Source organism: Anomaloglossus baeobatrachus, chromosome 3 (genome assembly GCF_048569485.1).
Source record: "Anomaloglossus baeobatrachus isolate aAnoBae1 chromosome 3, aAnoBae1.hap1, whole genome shotgun sequence".
NCBI lineage: Eukaryota > Metazoa > Chordata > Amphibia > Anura > Aromobatidae > Anomaloglossus > Anomaloglossus baeobatrachus.
In genome coordinates this window covers 607,933,535-607,952,145 of record NC_134355.1, presented here as the reverse complement: position 1 = coordinate 607,952,145, position 18,611 = coordinate 607,933,535, and the positions used below count along the sequence as shown (strand labels likewise).

Below are 18,611 nucleotides of genomic sequence, written 5' to 3'. Positions count from 1 at the left end.
CGCTCGGTATCGCTAGCATCGGCTAGCGATGTTGCAGCGTGCAAAGTACCCCTTAGTCCTGATGAGGCTTGTGTCCTAACTATGAAAATCCATATCAAAATAACTGTATAATTCTGATCTTAAAAAGTGCATTTTATCAGTCCAGCTATAGAGTCAAATAGCTCAAGTACAACTGCATTTAGTCTCTATCGATCCAGCCTGAATTACAGTGGCAGCTTGTACTGAGCAGCAGCAGAAAGTGGGCACACTGAGGAGCAATGCATCAAGCTAGGTGAGAGGTGCTTCAGCAGTAGTTAAGAGCAGTGACGTTGGAGAGCTGTCAATCATGCTAATTTAGTGTAGATACAGAAGGAAGAAATTAATTTTATTCTTCCCTGAGCTGCAGTCTTTCAGTCACAGAGGTGGTGCAGGGAGCAATTACCGTCATAGCTCTATACATAGTGAGTGGTGGCTGTAAGCATTTTGATTGGCAGGTTGCTCTGCACAGAAGTGCTGCAGGGCCAGCTGTCAATCAAAGGGCCAGAGTATGCTAGCAGCTGTCGATCACGGAGTATTGAATGAAAACTGTAATCTGGCACCTCTTCTATCACTGAAAGCCGGCGGCTCCAAGGAGGAATAAAATTAATTTTTTCCCAGCAGTCGCACTTTCAGCAAGGAGGCTGGACAACATTTGAGCGTTATTGACCTGCAGATTTACTTGTATGTGCAGGTAGTAGCCTTTGGGGACATGACAGGTTTCCTTTAATATATAAAGAGAAGGTATGCACACCAGCGACAGTGCAAGGGGAATAAATGTAAAGCAGAAACTGCTGTGTGAATACTGACATGAAAAATACAATAGCTATATGTAAAAATGAAAATATGACAATATCTGCATAACTGCTATGAACTTTAAGGATAAAAAGAAATTTAGCTAATGAATTGATCAACACAACAGAGCCCCAACACCTCGTCACAGTATCCTCTTACATTGGGGTCCCTAGCTTGTGTGTGTCCTCTCTTGCAGTTAAAAAACCTAACGTGTATGGGAAGCGGAGACCCAGGCTATATATGCGTAAAATGTGGACTGGCAATAGGTGTGAGTGGGGTCGGGTTCACAAACGAAAGACTACAAATCAATCAAGAAATAACGTCTGGAACACCATGCTAAGTCTGAACTGGGTGCAAAACCCTTTTTTTTAGGGTTTTTAAATTTCTCTTGTCACCTAGAATATGCATTCTGACTTATCAGCAGACCATGTGTGCCCTAATTACACCTCCCTACCCATCCCTGTGTTGTAAAATTGTACGGTATAATATGAAAGTAATAAAAAAACGCTTTATTACCTTCATATTTCCTATGTAAATAGCAGGGTATTTGGTCACAGGGGCGGCGCCTTGTCCCTGCATACTTTCCGTGGTATCACGCCCCTGTGGGCGTGATACCATGGAGTCACATGAGCGACGTCACCGTCGCTTATTCTATCATGTGCGCGTTTACACTTACTATTGTGGCAGGCTTCTCTTCCGGGTTCTCCTTGTCAGTTTCAGACGTGCACTGTGAATGCGCAGTGCGCGTCTGAAGCCGGCGCGTGAAGACCCGGAAAAGAAGCCTGCCACAATGCGCGCAGGATAGTATGAGCGACTGGGACGTTGCTCATGTGACTCCATGGTATCACGCCCACAGGGGTGTGATACCACGGAAAGTATGCAGGGACAAGGCGCCGCCCCTGTGACCAAATACCCTGCTATTTACTTAGGAAATATGAAGGTAATAAAACATTTTTTTTTATTACTTTCATATTATACCGTACAATTTTACAACACAGGGATGGGTAGGGAGGTGTAATTAGGGCACACATGGTCTGCTGATAAGTCAGAACGCATATTCTAGGTGACAGGTTCCCTTTAAAGTTCATGGCAGTAATGCAGATACCATTGTCATATTTTCATTCTCACATATAGCTATTGTATTTTTCATGTCAGTATTCACACAGCAGTTTCTGCTTTACATTTATTCCCCTTGCACTGTCGCTGGTGTGCATACCTTCTCTTTATATAGTGAAGTATTTTTAGGGTTTTTGCACCAGTTCAGACTTAGCATGTTGTTTCAAATGTTATTTCTTAATAGGTTCCCTTTAATAACTTAGGCTGCTTTTACACCTCCGGTTTTTGCTATGCGGCACACTCCGGCACTTTGCAGGAAAATCGCAACCGTTTTTTTTGCTGCCGGTTGCGTTTTTTCTGCATAGACTTTAATTAGTGTCGCATTGTGCCGCATGGCCTTGCATTCCATCCGGTTCTTGCCGCATGCGGCAGATTTAGCCGATGCGGCGGCCGGATGGAACGTTGCCTAGCACGTTTTTTCGTGCGGCAAAAAAAACGCATCACGCCGCATTTTTCAATGCATGCCTATGGCGGCCGGATGCGGCGCGATATGGCAAAAACCGCATCCGGCCGGCGCATGCGTTTTTTGACACTGCGCATGCTCAGTAGCATGCCGCAAGCGGCAAAAACCGGACGGGCCGCAAGGGAAAAACTTATGCAAAGGATGCGGTGTTTTCACCGCATCCGTTGCATAGCTTGCACAGCCGGATTGAGCCGCAGAGCTCAAGCCGGATGTGTGAAAGCAGCCTTAGTCACAATACTAAATGGAGAGAGTAGTCCATGGTCTGTGACCGGTTGTTTTTTTTTTAAATTGGTTTTACTAAAAGGTAAAACTAAAAATTGGAATTTCGTTTGTTATACACTTATACCTAGTGACTATGGGTTTTGTTCACAGAGTTTGCAATGAATTGGTGGAAATACATTTAAATTATCGCCTAGCAACCAACTTCTCAGTCAGTGGGTGACTACTCCGAATCTGCAGGTTCCCATTGAGACCAGAGTCACACTTTCTACAGGAAAGAGGCCCACAGCTCAGAATACAAGAGGGTAACCAAAGATGGTAATATAGAAATTGACTGATAGATTTGGTACCATTGCAGTGTTTAATACAAGGAGTCATAAATATGGTAAGACTGAGGCATAACGTATCACATGTCAGGAATACAGAGACCTCAGACTGTCGGGAAGAGGCATAGCTGAAGGTTGCACATGAATGGAGGAGAGGAGAAAATCAAATGATTCTTGTGCAGCACTCAGGAAAAGCAGACAGGGAAAACTAGTAATTATAAAGGAAGGAAGATGCAAATTGAACAAATGAAAAGGCAATGGCTCCCAGACGGGCACTTTAGGTGAAGGAGATTTTCCCCTGCAGTATCAAAGTGACAGAAAGAGGTCTCCTGCTATTATCGAGACTCTCACCTGTCTGTGAGCAGAATGAGCAAGTGCGAGCGAAGCACAGGTACAACGCAAGAATGATTTATATAGGGAGAGAGACAGAGAGCCAAAGACAGACCGAGAGAGAGCCAAAGACAGACCGAGAGCGAGAGAGAGAGAGACAGACCGAGAGCGAGAGAGACAAAGAGACAGACCGAGAGAGAAAGAGACAAAGAGACAGACCGAGAGAGAAAGAGACAAAGAGAAAGACCGAGAGAGAAAGAGACAGACCGAGAGACAGAGACAGAGACAGACCGAGAGAGAAAGAGACAGACCGAGAGAGGAAGTGACAGACCGAGAGACAGAGACAGACCGAGAGAGAAAGAGACAGACCGAGAGAGAAAGAGACAGACCAAGAGAGAAAGAGACAGACCGAGAGAGAAAGAGACAGACCGAGAGAGAAAGAGACAGACCGAGAGAGAAAGAGACAGACCGAGAGAGAAAGAGACAGACCGAGAGAGAAAGAGACAGACCGAGAGAGAAAGAGACAGACCGAGAGAGAAAGAGACAGACCGAGAGAGAAAGAGACAGACCGAGAGAGAAAGAGACAGACCGAGAGAGAAAGAGACAGACCGAGAGAGAAAGAGACAGACCGAGAGAGAAAGAGACAGACCGAGAGAGAAAGAGACAGACCGAGAGAGAAAGAGACAGACCGAGAGAGAAAGAGACAGACCGAGAGAGAAAGAGACAGACCGAGAGAGAAAGAGACAGACCGAGAGAGAAAGAGACAGACCGAGAGAGAAAGAGACAGACCGAGAGAGAAAGAGACAGACCGAGAGAGAAAGAGACAGACCGAGAGAGAAAGAGACAGACCGAGAGAGAAAGAGACAGACCGAGAGAGAAAGAGACAGACCGAGAGAGAAAGAGACAGACCGAGAGAGAGAGAGAGACACAAAGACAAACTGAGAGCGAGAGAGAGAGAGACAAAGACAAACCGAGAGCGAGAGAGACAAAGAGACAGACCGAGAGAGAAAGAGACAGACCGAGAGAGAAAGAGACAGACCGAGAGAGAAAGAGACAGACCGAGAGAGAGAGAGACACAAAGACAAACCGAGAGCGAGAGAGAGAGAGACAAAGACAAACCGAGAGCGAGAGAGACAAAGAGACAGACCGAGAGAGAAAGAGACAGACCGAGAGAGAAAGAGACAGACCGAGAGAGAAAGAGACAGACCGAGAGAGAGAGAGAGAGAGACAAAGACAAACCGAGAGCGAGAGAGAGCGAGACAAAGACAAACCGAGAGCGAGAGAGACAAAGAGACAGACCGAGAGAGAAAGAGACAGACCGAGAGAGAGAGACAAAGAGACAGACCGAGAGAGAGAGAGAGAGAGACAAAGAGACAGACCGAGAGAGAGAGAGAGAGAGACAAAGAGACAGACCGAGAGAGAGAGAGAGAGAGAGACAAAGAGACAGACCGAGAGAGAGAGAGACAAAGAGACAGACCGAGAGAGAGAGACAAAGAGACAGACCGAGAGAGAGACAAAGACAGACCGAGAGAGAGACAAAGAGACAGACCGAGAGAGAGACAAAGAGACAGACCGAGAGAGAGACAAAGAGACAGACCGAGAGAGAGACAAAGAGACAGACCGAGAGAGAGCAAAAGAGTGACAAAGCGACAGACAGAAAGCCAAAGACAGACTGAGAGAGAGCCAAAGACAGATAGAAAGAGTGACAGAGAGACAGACAGACAGAGACAGACAAAGACAGACCGAGAGAGAGAAAGAGAGACAGAGTGACAAAGACAGACAGACCGAGGGAGAGAGACCGAGAGAGAGAAAGAGACACAGACAGAAAAAGTGACAAAGAAAGAGAGAGACAGAGGGACAGAAAGACAAAGAGACAGACCGAGAGAGACAGAAAAAGTGACCAAGAAAGAGAGAGAAACAGAGAAAAACACAGGGAGAGACAGAGAGAGGGACAGCACCAGACAGAGAGACAGCACCAGACCGAAGGAGAGAGAGAGAGAGACAGCACCAGACCGCAGGAGAGAGAGAGACAGCACCAGACCAAAAGAGAGAGAGAGACAGCACCAGACCGAAGGAGAGAGAGACAGCACCAGACCGAGGGAGAGAGAGACAGCACCAGACCGAGGGAGAGAGAGAGAGACAGCACCAGACCAAAGGAGAGGAAGACAGCACCAGACCGAGGGAGAGAGAGAGAGAGACAGCACCAGACCAAAGGAGAGAGAGACAGCACCAGACTGAGGGAGAGAGAGAGACAGCACCAGACCGAGGGAGAGAGACACAGCACCAGACCGAGGGAGAGAGAGAGACAGCACCAGACCGAGGGAGAGAGACACACAGCACCAGACCGAGGGAGAGAGACACAGCACCAGACCGAGGGAGAGAGACACAGCACCAGACCGAGGGAGAGAGACACAGCACCAGACCGAGGGAGAGAGACACAGCACCAGACCTCGACAGCACCAGACCGAGAGGGAGAGACAGCACCAGACCGAGAGGGAGAGACAGCACCAGACCGAGGGAGAGACAGAGAGAAGCAGCACGAGTTAAAGTGCAGGTGTAGGCCCTAGGTACCAGCCCAAAAGGTTGTAACCAACCAACCTATGGTACACATAAAATATTGCATCTATCAATCTATGCACACACAGTAAATCATGAAAGTGAGTACACGCCTTGCAGTGTTGTAAATATTTTTATCATGTATTTTCATGGGACAACACTGAAGATCTGACCCTCTGATACAATGTACAGTAGTCAGTGTACAGCTTGTATAACAGTGTAAGTTTGGTGCCCTCTAAATAACGCAACACACAGCCATTCGCTACATGCGCACTGTTTTTTTGGTGCAGTTTTGTTGTCAGAAAGTTCTCACTTTTGACTTCCCAGCACAGTCTATGGGCATTCACATTTGCTGTGCGCACGTTGCAGTTTTTCTTTTTCCACCTGCAGTTTGTCACAAACATCTGCCAAAAAAAACCCTGCAGCATGTTCTAATGCTCTTGCATTCTTGGCTTGCTTCTACTGAAAAAACACAGCATTTTTTTTTTTTTTTACACATTTCTGGGACAAGGTGCAGTTTTGATGTGACAAGAAAACTGGAGCGTGTGCATGTAGCAAGTACTGGCAACAAAACTGACTATAGCCCTAAGAGAAAATGCCCAAATTATACTCAACTGGCTATTTTCCCTTCCCAATGTCATGTGACTTTAAGTGTTAGGGTATGTGCGCACGTTGCTTTTTACCTGCTTTTTTGCTGCTTTTTCTTCTGCGCTGTTTAATGCCAAAATGGATGTGTTCTTCTATTCAAGCAAAGTCTATGGGAATTTGGGTTTCTTGTTCACACTATGTTGTTCAAAATGCTGCCTTTTTGTGGCAGAACTTTGGTCAAAAACTCAGCTTTTCAAAGAAGCAACATGTCAATTGTTTTTGCCATTTGGGTTTTGCACTGCAAAGCTGAGTTTTTGACCAAAGTTCTGCCACAAAAAGGCAGCATTTTGAACAACATAGTGTGAACAAGAAACCCAAATTCCCATAGACTTTGCTTGAATAGAAGAACATATCCATTTTGGCATTAAACAGCGCAGAAGAAAAAGCAGCAAAAAAGCAGGTAAAAAGCAGGTAAAAAGCAACGTGCGCACATACCCTTAGAAGGTATCAGGTGTGAATGGGGAGCAGGTGTGTTAGATTTGCGGTTTTGACTCACACATTCTTTTATATCGGTCACTGAAAGTTCAGCATGGCTCCTCATGGCAAAGAATTCTCTGAGGATCTGAAAACAGAATTGTTTCTCTACATAAAAGGTGGCCAAGGTTATAAGAAGATTGCCAACACCCTGGAACTGAGCTGCAGCACTGTGGCCAAAACCATACAGAGGTTTAACAACACAGGTTCCATTCAGAACAGGCCTCGCCATGGTCGACCAAAGTAGTTGCGTGCACGTGCTCAGCATCATATCCAGAGCTGGTCTTTTCAAGACAGACTTATGACTGCTGCCAGCATTGCTACAGAAGTGTCAGGGATGTGAGCCAGCTTATCCGTGCTCAGACCATACCCCGCACACTGCATCAAAGTGGTCTACATGGCTGTTGTCCCAGAAGGAAGCCTCTTCTAAAGATAATGTACAAGAAACAGTTTGATGAAGACAAGCAGACTAAGAACATGGATTACTGTAACCATGACCTGTGCTCCAAAGAGACCAAGATAAACTTATTTGGTTCAGATGATGTCAATTGTGTGTGATGGCAACCAGGTGAGGAGTACAAAGACAAGTCTGTATTGCCTACAGTCAGGCATGGTGGTGGGAGGGTTATGGTTTAGGGCTGAATAAGTGCTGTCGACAGTGGGGAGCTACAGTTCACTGAGTGAACCATGAATGTCAACACACACTGTGACATACTGAAGCAAAGCATGATACCCTTCCTTCAGAAATTAGGCCGCAGGTCAGTATTCCAATATCGTAATAACCCCAAACCTACCTCCAAGACAACAACTGCTTTGCTAAAGACACTAAGGGTAAAGGTGCTCTACTGGCCAAGCATGTCTCCAGCCTTAAACGCTATTGAGCATCTGTGCGACATCCTCAAACGGAGGGTGGAGGAATGCAAGGTCTCTAACGTTCAGCAGCACAATGATGTCGTCATGGAGGATGGAAGAGGATCCAGCAGCTCCGGTGAAGCTCTAGTGAACTCCATGACCAAGTCAGTTAAAGGAGTTGTCCGACATTAGCTTAACAAACATTTTTGAGTTTATCTGTGCTGTATTGTCATATAAATCACACCTACATTGTTATTTTTTGTTTTCTAACTTTTGTTCCTCTTGAATTATCCCTTTATTCTCGGCAGCTTCTTGTTTACATTCAGATCCAGCAAACATGACCACTTCCTGTGCAAAACCTCAGTCAGAGCTGTCACCACCCACCCCAGTGTCCAGCCCCACCCCAGTGTCCAGCCTCACCCCCTGCCCGCCCTCTGCACACACAATCCATGTCAGTATTCTTCCCCAGCACCTGACCTGGTATCACTACAGCATTGCAAATAACAGCCCCACATCGGGCTCTGCATCGCACACGCACACATATGGCTCTGCACCGCACACGTATGCTCTGCACCGCACACATATGGCTCTGTACCGCACACGTATGCTCTGCACCGCACACATATGGCTCTGTACCGCACACGTATGCTCTACACCACACACATATGGCTCTGTACCGCACACATATGGCTCTGCACACGGCCACACGCACACATATGGCTCTGTACCGCACAGGTATGCTCTGCACCGCACACATATGGCTCTGCACCGCACATGCACACATATGGCTCTGCACTGCACACATATGGCTCTGCACCGCACACATATGGCTCTGTACCGCACACATATGGCTTTGTACCGCACACACATGGCTCTGTACCGCACACGCACACATATGGCTCTGCACCGCACATGCACACATATGGCTCTGCACCGCACACATATGGCTCTGCACACGCACACATATGGCTCTGTACCGCACACGCACACATATGGCTCTGTACCGCACACGCACACATATAGCTCTGTACCGCACATGCACACATATGGCTCTGCACCGCACACATATGGCTCTGCATCGCACACATATGGCTCTGTACCGCACACGCACACATATGGCTCTGCACCGCACACGCACACATATGGCTCTGCACACGCACACATATGGCTCTGCACCGCACACGCACACATATGGCTCTGCACCGCACACGCACACATATGGCTCTGCACCACACACATATGGCTCTGTACCGCACACGCACACATATGGCTCTGCACCGCACACGCACACATATGGCTCTGCACCGCACACATATGGCTCTGCACCGCACACATATGGCTCTGTACCGCACACGCACACATATGGCTCTGCACCGCACACACACACATATGGCTCTGCACCGCACACACACACATATGGCTCTGCACCGCACACGCACACATATGGCTCTGCACCGCACACGCACACATATGGCTCTGCACCGCACACATATGGCTCTGTACCGCACACGCACACATATGGCTCTGCACCGCACACGCACACATATGGCTCTGTACCGCTCACGCACACATATGGCTCTGTACCGCACACGCACACACATGGCTCTGTACCGCACACGCACACATATGGCTCTGCACCGCACATGCACACATATGGCTCTGCACCGCACACGCACACATATGTCTCTGCACCGCACACGCACACATATGGCTCTGCACCGCACACATATGGCTCTGTACCGCACACGCACACACATGGCTCTGTACCGCACACGCACACACATGGCTCTGTACCGCACACGCACACACATGGCTCTGTACCGCACAGCACACATATGGCTCTGTACCGCACACGCACACATATGGCTCTGCACCGCACACGCACACATATGGCTCTGCACCGCACACGCACACATATGGCTCTGCACCGCACACGCACACATATGGCTCTGCACCGCACACATATGGCTCTGCAACCCCCCCATCCCCATCGGGAAAACATGTGGAGTGCATACTCACCTGTCCTCGGTCCCCGCCGCTCCTGCACGTTCGTGCGCTGTCTGTGCTCTCTTCAGCACAGTAGTGACGTCACCACTGTGCTGAAGAGAGCACAGACAGCCGGGCAGTGATGAGAAGCGCTGTGCTGCTTCTCATCAGCACTTTCAAATGTACCGGCATCGGTGATCTGTGATGCCGGTACATTTGAATGTGCGATCCTGGGCAGGGGGCCCGGTGCTGGAGCTGACACCACGGCAGCTGCCGCCAGGCCCCGCCCCCAGGTCACGGACCCCACAGCAGTGCAGGGGGAGGTTACTGGAGGTGCGGGGAAATGTGTGGGAGGGTGCAGGGAAGGGGGCGGGGCTCATCACACTGTAGACACCCAGCAGGGAGGCGACAAGCTGTTCCACATTTGCATGTCAACATGGCCCTGCCCATGTTGACATGAAATGACCGGAAGCAGCAAAATCGCGGCAGGAGCGGTCACATGACCGCTCTGAGCCAGGGGAGAGGGGCTGACAGCAGGGCAGGTAAGTGGTCTCTATCTACTTACCTGCCCCAATGTAGCCCAATAGGGAAATAAAAAAAAAATGTCAAAGAAGCCGGATAACCCCTTTAATGCAGTGCTTGAAAATAATGGTGGTCACACAAAAGATTGAAACTTTAGGCACAATTTGGTACGTTTTATTTAGGGGTGTACTCACTTTTATTGACAGCGGGTGTGACATTAATGGCTGTGTGTTGAGTTATTTAGAGGCCACACCAAAATTTACACCGTTATACAAGTTGTACACTGACTACTTTATATTGTATCATATCTTCAGTGTTGTGCCATAAAAAGCTATAATAAAATATTTACAAAAATGTGAGGGTTGTACTCACTTTTATGATCTACTGTATATATATATTGTGATAATACTACTCGCTGTGCCGCTTGCAGAGGTAAAGACAGGAACCATTTAACTTAAAAAGTCCAGCTGGTTTATTTTCAGTCAGCATAAATCGCTCCACAGGAAAACATAAATAAAGCTTTTCCCCGGCAAAAAGGCTCAAAAAAAGAATATAAATAGTCTGTTCAGCTGCGGGATTGCCCACTCAGGACAACACGTTTACCTTAACACAGGTGTCCCGCTGGTGGTGTACCAACCTCCACATACAGACAGCATATGAGACTACTGGTCTCCATTTTAAGTTATGTACCACTTCTCACCGTCTGCTCGTAAAACCAGGCCCTAACACGTCCTAATCACTCTCTTAGTACTAAGTGTACTAGAGCTTGCTTACGGGCTTACATCACAGAGGATAGGCACCTCTGTGATACATACCTTCCAGTGACTATATGTCTGGCAGCCATCTTACATACCTTCCCTCCTTTGCCTAAAGCAATGGGACTTGGTAACTTCCACTACTATACATGGAATATATATATACCGTATATATATACCATATATATATATATATATATATATATATATATATATATATACACCATATATATATATATATATATATATATATATATATATATATATATATATATATATATATATATATATATATATATATATATATATATATATATATAGAGTCTCGACGGAGCATCTGCATTATCAGGCAGCTTACCGAGTCTATGTTCTACATGGAAGCTAAAATCATGAAGGGATAAAAACCAACAGGTTACATGGGCATTCTTCCCTTTCTTTTACCTCATCCATCAGAGTGGGGCATGGTCTAAAACTAATCTAAATTTTTTGGCCTAAAAAGGTAGTACCGTAGCATGTCAACCGCCCACTTAATGGCCAAGAACTCTTTTTCTACAATAGAATAGTTCATTTCACAGGCTGACTGTTTCCTACTCGGGTAGAATATTGGATGTTTTTCTCCACTGATGGCTTGAGACAGGACCACTCCTAACCCAACCTCTGAGGTATCCGTCTTAACTATGAATTCCTTCTTGAAGTTGATTGACAGCAAAATTGACTTTTTACATAGAGCTCTTGAAACTCTTGAAAAGCTGTCTCTGCCTCAGAAGTCCACTTGGCTACAGATGACTTTGTACCCTTAAGAAGGTCTGTCATAAGTGCAGCAATCATGGCAAAGTTCGGGATGAACCTTGTGTAGTAGCCCATGTTTCCAAGAAAGGTCCTAACCTACTTCTTTGAGAGTGGTCTCGGCCAATTCTGAATTGCATCCATTTTATTGATTTGAGGCTTGATTTCGTCTCTACCTACTACATATCCAATGTACTTGGCCTCTTTTCTAATGGCACACTTCTTTGGGTTTACAGTAAACCCCTCCACCTTCCTTAGAGCATAAAACACAGCCTGGACCTTTCTCAGATGAGCTCCCCAATCCAAGCTGAAGATCACAATATCATCCTGGTAGACAGCTGTTAACTCTTATGTGGAGCCAGGATCTGGTCTATGGCTCTCTGAAAAATGGACAGAGCTCTCTGCAGTCCAAATGGCATCCTGGTGTATTGGAAGCACTAGTCAAGCATAAAGAAGGCTGTCTGCTCCCTGGCGTCTAGTGACACGGGCATTTGCCAATATCCTTTTGTTGGGTCCAAGGTTGTAATATACCTCGCTGGCCCAAGCCTCTCAATCAGCTCATCAACATGAGACATCGGATAGGCGTCGATTAGAGACCTTATTGAGCTTCTGATAGTGGTTCACCATCGGGTTTCGGCACTAGGACAATTTAGCTGGACTAATCGGGCTTAGAGTCTGTGATGACTCCGAGATTCAGTATCCGCTTCATGACCTTGGAAATCAGTTCTCAGCAAGCAAGACTTTGGGATCCAATACGGCTTCAAATTCACCCACACATGGGATTCCATCAGAATTTTGTGTTCTATGATCTGTGTGCAACCCAGCAATTCAAAGTACATGTCCCCATTTCGTTGTAGTAATTCCCGTCACTGCTGTTTTATGGCCTGCAACAGTGTTTCTGCCACCTGTGACCTCTTTAACATCAACTTCAGACTTGGCCACCAGGTATGGAGTTTCAACCGACTCCCTGGCTTGATAAAATTGATAAACTTGGTATGGCTTTCTTCTTCCATGTTAATTCACCCCTACAAGTTTCTCTACCATTTCATAGGGTCCCTGCCACTTGGCTAGAAACTTACTCTCTACCGTGGGAATCACAACTAGCACTCAGTCCCCAGGGCTGAATTGTCTCACCCTTGCTGACCAGCTACATACCCTTGCTTGGTCTTCTTGTCCCTGGAAAAGATGCTCTTTCAGAAAAGGAATTATCTTCGCAATTGTCTTTTGCATCTGGGTGACGTGCTCGATGACGCTCCTGTAGGGTGTAACTTCGGCTTCCCAGGTCTCCTTCGCTATAGCTAGGAATCCCTGAGGGTGTCAGCCATACAGCAGCTCAAATATAAAAACCTCAGTAGAAGCGTGTGGAACTTCCATGATGGAAAACAGCAGATATGGAAGAGGACAGTCCCAGCCCCAGCCATCCTTCTCTACTTCTCTACCATCACCTTCAGCACAGCCAATAAAGTTTTATGAAATCTCTAGACCAGGCCGTACATTTGCGGATGGTAAACAGACGTCTTCAGATTACACAATACCCTCATTACCTTGCTCATTAAGGGAGAGCTATAACCTTTGCACATAATAGACAGTGTAACGCTGTGTCCCTGCACTCCTTGCTTTCCTGCAGAGACACGCTCTGACTCACCGCCACGGCCAGGTCTCTGTACGCTGCCCGTTATCTCTGTCTCTTCTCCATGTGGGTTCTCTTCCCCCGCCTTCCAGAGACTGTGCACACGTCACAGCATCTCTGGGAGCGCTCCTAAGGAGTGCGAGCATGTCGCTGCCACTCTCAAAGGGCCAGCGCGCCACTCCCAGGAAGTGCCTCTAAGCCTATTGCTGAGAGTCACTGGGTATTTAGAACAATCTGCCACTAGGGCAGTTGCCTGTTCAACACCTTAGTACCTGTTAATCAGTTTGCTGTGTCTAATCAGTTGTCAGGTCTCCCGTCCCGTTCTGGTGTTGTTCTGCTTGTACCTGGTTCCCAGCCCATCCTGCCAGTTGACACCTGGTACCAGTCCCGTCCTGTACCTGGACTCTGCCTGCACCTGGACTCTGCCTGCACTGTTGGTGCTAGAGACCATTCTTGCCCGTGCCTAGACTTTGCCTGTACCTGGACTCTGCCTGTCTGTCCTGCCCTGCTGTGCTTGAGGCTGCCTGTTTGTCCTGCCTGTGCTACCTGCCTTGAGCCACCCTGATGGTCCCAGTCTCTGTACTTAAGACTCTGTCCTGCCTGCTCACGTGTCCGCCTCTGTCCTTGGGGTGGGCTGCCACAGTTCCAGTCCTCTACGCCATGTTAGGGTAGACCCGGGGTCTCCCTGTGGTCCAGTGGGTTAACTTTCTAGCTTTCCGCAGTACTATTACCCGACGGCGAGCGTGACAGACAGATACTGTCCATACACTCACATTTCTTGTTTCACTTTTCTTCTAAGTGTTAATGTAGACTAGCAATTCAAATTAATGGCATCTTTCGGTGAGGATTAGCTACCAGGTGCCAGTACTACTCAGCGATTGACGAGACATGCTGGACAGTTCCTTATAACTTCTGTGAAGCTGCGTATTCCACATCTGGTTAGGTTCATGCCGACTGCATAGATAGTAAAATAAATAATAGTTTATGGGGAGTCCTAACTTACATATTGCACCATTATATTCTATTAGTATTAACCTACAAAGCCACCAATATAATCTGTCTCCTCCGTATATCTCTGAACTAATTTCCCCATTTCTTCCCAACACATCACCTCTGATCCTTCCAAGACCTCCTGCTCTCTGTCACACTTAAACGTTCCTCAACCAATCGCTTCCAAAAGGTCTGCCAAACATCCCCCATCATCTAGAATTCTGTGCCCTAACAAGTCTTATTATCCATGACAAGGAACTTTTTAGACGGAATTTGAAAACGCTTCTCTTCAAGAAAGCTTACAACCTTCAATGACCCCTCTCCACCTGACAACCACCAAAGCTGGCACCTCACCAACACCGGAGCTGCCAACTCACCACCACCGGAGCTGCCACTTCACCACCACCAGTTATTCCACCCCACCACCACCAGAGCTGCCTCACCACCACCACCAGAGCTGCCGCAACTCCAAACCTACTACTGTTTGCTCCGCATTATCCTGTAGACTGTAAGCCCGCAATGGTAGGGTCATCTTGTTACTGTATCAGTCTGCCAATGTTAGATTGCTCACTGTAATTTCTATCTGTATTTTGTATGTAACCCCTTTCTCTTGTACAGCTTCATGGAATCAATGGTGCTTTAAAAATAAATAATATTCTGCAGCTCCGTACAGACATTTTCACTCTACCCATTGGGGTTCACACTCTAAATCCCCTATCAGATGGTCTTTGGAGTATGGGAGAAAATTTATGCAAACACTGGGAGAACATATAAACTCCTTACAGATGATGTCCTTCGTTGAATTTAAACCGAGAACCCCAGTACTGCAAAGAGAAAATGCAAACTACTCAAGACCCAACATCCCAAATGTATCGTGATGTTTGACTACCCTTGCCCCATACCAGCAATGAGACAGTGACTAAGAAGAGAAAGCGTCTTACCTCTGCGCCCCGGATAAACGTTAGGGTAATATTCATAGTACAGATCAGGTTGGTCCAGGTTTTTAAATGGTTCAAATTCCAATTCAGCATTTTGAAAAAGTCCAAGTTTCACCAACAAGGACAGCCGGAGAAACCAGAGCTGGAAAACACATCACAAGGAGTCAGGTAATCCACTATGTACTGATTCCATACCATTATATCAGTGTTGTGTGTCATGTCTGCTCCATGCCAGAATTTATGGCATCTTCCGGATTGTGTAATGTTCTTGCATTGATGGATGTTCCTCGTCAGTCATCATTCATTACAAAGGGAGCCATAACCTAAAACCCCCAGCCCTATTTCACCAAGTCCGCACTGGCTTACATTAGGTCATAAATTATACATGACCAACCTTCAACCTTCCTATATCCAAATATGAAATATACACCACAAGCTTGTTAGTTTTGACCTGAAAAAGGTCCTTAAAAAGGGGGTGGTTAAGCCAAAATAACCCCCTAAACTGTTCCATCCTACATGAAATAAAGATCGCTTCCTCTGCATTCCCTGTGGCGATCATGTGCCAAAAGGCCTCGGGCGGTGGAACGCACACGTCGCAGATTGTCAGAAAAGTATGTGTGAGCGCACCTCCCATATTGCAGAGTTCTGGACGTTCCCGTGGGCTGCACTACGGGGCAAGTGCACTGACCTGTGTATGTTTGTATTCATCTGTCATCAGTTGGTATATTATATCAAAGATCAGATAAAGTGCCTAGACGCGTAACAATAAACATATGTGAACAAAAGGTTTTATATAATAAATAGATCGCTGCTATGTGTATCAGAACAGTATAAATAAAGCCATATTTTATTGCAATGTGCCTAATGAATACAAAACGTCAGATGTTAGAGTGCGGTCTAATTTTTTAATCCCCGTTCTATTGTAATCAGATATTAAGGATCGGGATAGGAGATAACTCAGGTGGGCTGTGCACTGTCTGATTTAAAAATCCCAAAAAAAAAAATCCCCCCCAAAAAAATTGGGCAACATTGATGTGTGAATTCACACTACGAGTGTGTGCTTGCCTTGGACCTCCGCTTCCGGTGGCTCCTCCTCACTGCTCTATGCTCTAGTCGCTGACAGTAGGAAAAGCCGAGACACCAGGCTGACAGGAGAGGCTGCCGGAGGTCTGAGGTGAGTGCATGCAGCTGGGAGCGGTGATCGCGGTGTGACATGTGTAGTGCAGTTCCAGGCTCAGGCTGCAGATCACCCCTCCTTGCCACATGTCACCTTGGACTTCCGTTCCCGACAACTTCTCTTGTCAGCCTCGTATCTCAACAGTTCCTCCTCTCCATGCTCAGATCACAGTACATGGGGACACAGAAATATGGGGGCAGAGTATACAGTGGGGCACATTATACAGTGGGGCACTATGCCAGCTGTCCTTGGTAACACGTTAGACACATTAGGATCACTTTGCGGTCACCAGCAAAATGGCTCCGTACGGTGATCCTAAACTTCATCTTCCTTTATCCTTTTGGAAACACCCAGAGGGTGACAGAGGTGTGACATCACACACAGGAGAGCAGATTCTGCCACTTTTACTGCAGTTGTAATCCAGGCTAGTTCTACACTAGCATTTCAGCAGCTGCTCCCCCTAGTGTTTAAAAGTGGAAAATATCAAAGTTTTACAATTATTTTCTTATATTACGCAGAATTAAAAACAAATTATATTTAAACAAAACATTAAAACGTTAATACTTTACACTTTGTCAGTTACTGAAATAAATTATATTATCATACACAGGGTGGTCCAAAAGTAGGTGGATATTATGTGTAATAGGGTTATGACGGAGGAGATTTTTCAAACATGGTGTAAAGTGAAACTGACTCAGTTGCCCTTAGCAACCAATCAGATTCCACTTTTCATTCCTCACAGACTCTTTGGAAAATGAAAGGTGGAAACTGATTGGTTGCTAAGGGCAACTGAGTCAGTTTCACTTTACACCAAGTTTGATAAATCTCCCCCTCCATAACCACCCTGTAATATATATCTAAATAAATAATTGCCTTATTCTGTCTGTCTGTCTGTCTTGCTCCAAAATTGTGTCCTTACGGTGACACAAAGCTGATTGGCCGCTGGGCTCGCCATGGCCCCGCCCCCCCGCACGGATTGGCCGCTCGCCCAGGCTGCGCCCCCACACGGATTGGCCGGCCGCTCGCCCAGGCTCCGCCCCCCACAGATTGGCCTCTCGCCCCGGCACCCTGCAGGCATTGGCAACTCGGCCACGCCCCGCCCCCCTCACGCAATGCACGCTAGCTCTGGCCCCGCCCCCCCCCACGCATTCCCCGAACCGACACGGTCACGGAGCCACGACTACCAGGTGAGTACTGTACCCCTGGGAGCCCACATCAGCGTACGCCGCCAAACCAGCCGACACATACTTACCCTCGCATTGCTGGGGCTGGCCGGCGTATGCTGGTGTGGGCTCCCGTGCGAGCGGGGGACGAGATACGCTGGTAACCATGGTAGCATAGTTACCAGCGCATCAAGGTCCTGCAGCGGCGGAAAATACACACACACATAACAGCACACACACACACATACACACACACATCAGATCACACTCACTCTCACACACACACCTCACACACACATCACATCGCATCGCATCCACACATCAAGGTCCTGCAGCGGCGGAACATACACACACGCACACACATAACAGCACACACACACACACATACACACACATCAGATCACACTCACTCTCACACACACCTCACACACACATCACATCGCATCCACATACTCACAACATCCTGGGATATCGCTTGCTTCTCGGCGGCGATACTGTGCTGTGAGCTTCCAGGACCTGCCGGAGGATCACATGGCCAGAAGCATGTGGTATCTCCGGATGTTGTGAGTATGAGCGCGTATGTGCAATATCGTCAATGTGTGTGTGCGTGAGTGTATGCGATCGGGTGTGTGTGAGTGTATGCGATCGGGTGTGTGTGAGTGTATGCGATCGGGTGTGTGTGAGTGTATGCGATCGTGTGTGTGTGAGTGTATGCGATCGTGTGTGTGTGTGTGTGTGTGTATGCGATCGGATCTGTGAGTGTCGGCAGAGGAGCACGGCATGCTGGAGGAGGCTGGGAGGAGAGAGGCTGATCCTGGGGAAGGCTGGGATGGTGAGGCTGAGAGAAGAGAGGCTGATGCTGGGGGAGGC

The 18,611-nt window shown here is 47.3% G+C and overlaps 1 protein-coding gene across 2 annotated transcripts in view; it reads right to left on the bottom strand.

Annotated features, from left to right (window-relative positions):
• TRAPPC12 (trafficking protein particle complex subunit 12) overlaps nucleotides 1–18,611 on the bottom strand; it is a 178,434-nt gene that overhangs the window by 98,118 nt on the left and 61,705 nt on the right. For both annotated transcript variants that reach the window (XM_075341077.1, XM_075341076.1), the window contains exon 5: nucleotides 15,405–15,543. In XM_075341077.1, the coding sequence (XP_075197192.1) occupies nucleotides 15,405–15,543 (139 nt within the window). The remainder of the gene's footprint in view (nucleotides 1–15,404; nucleotides 15,544–18,611) is intronic.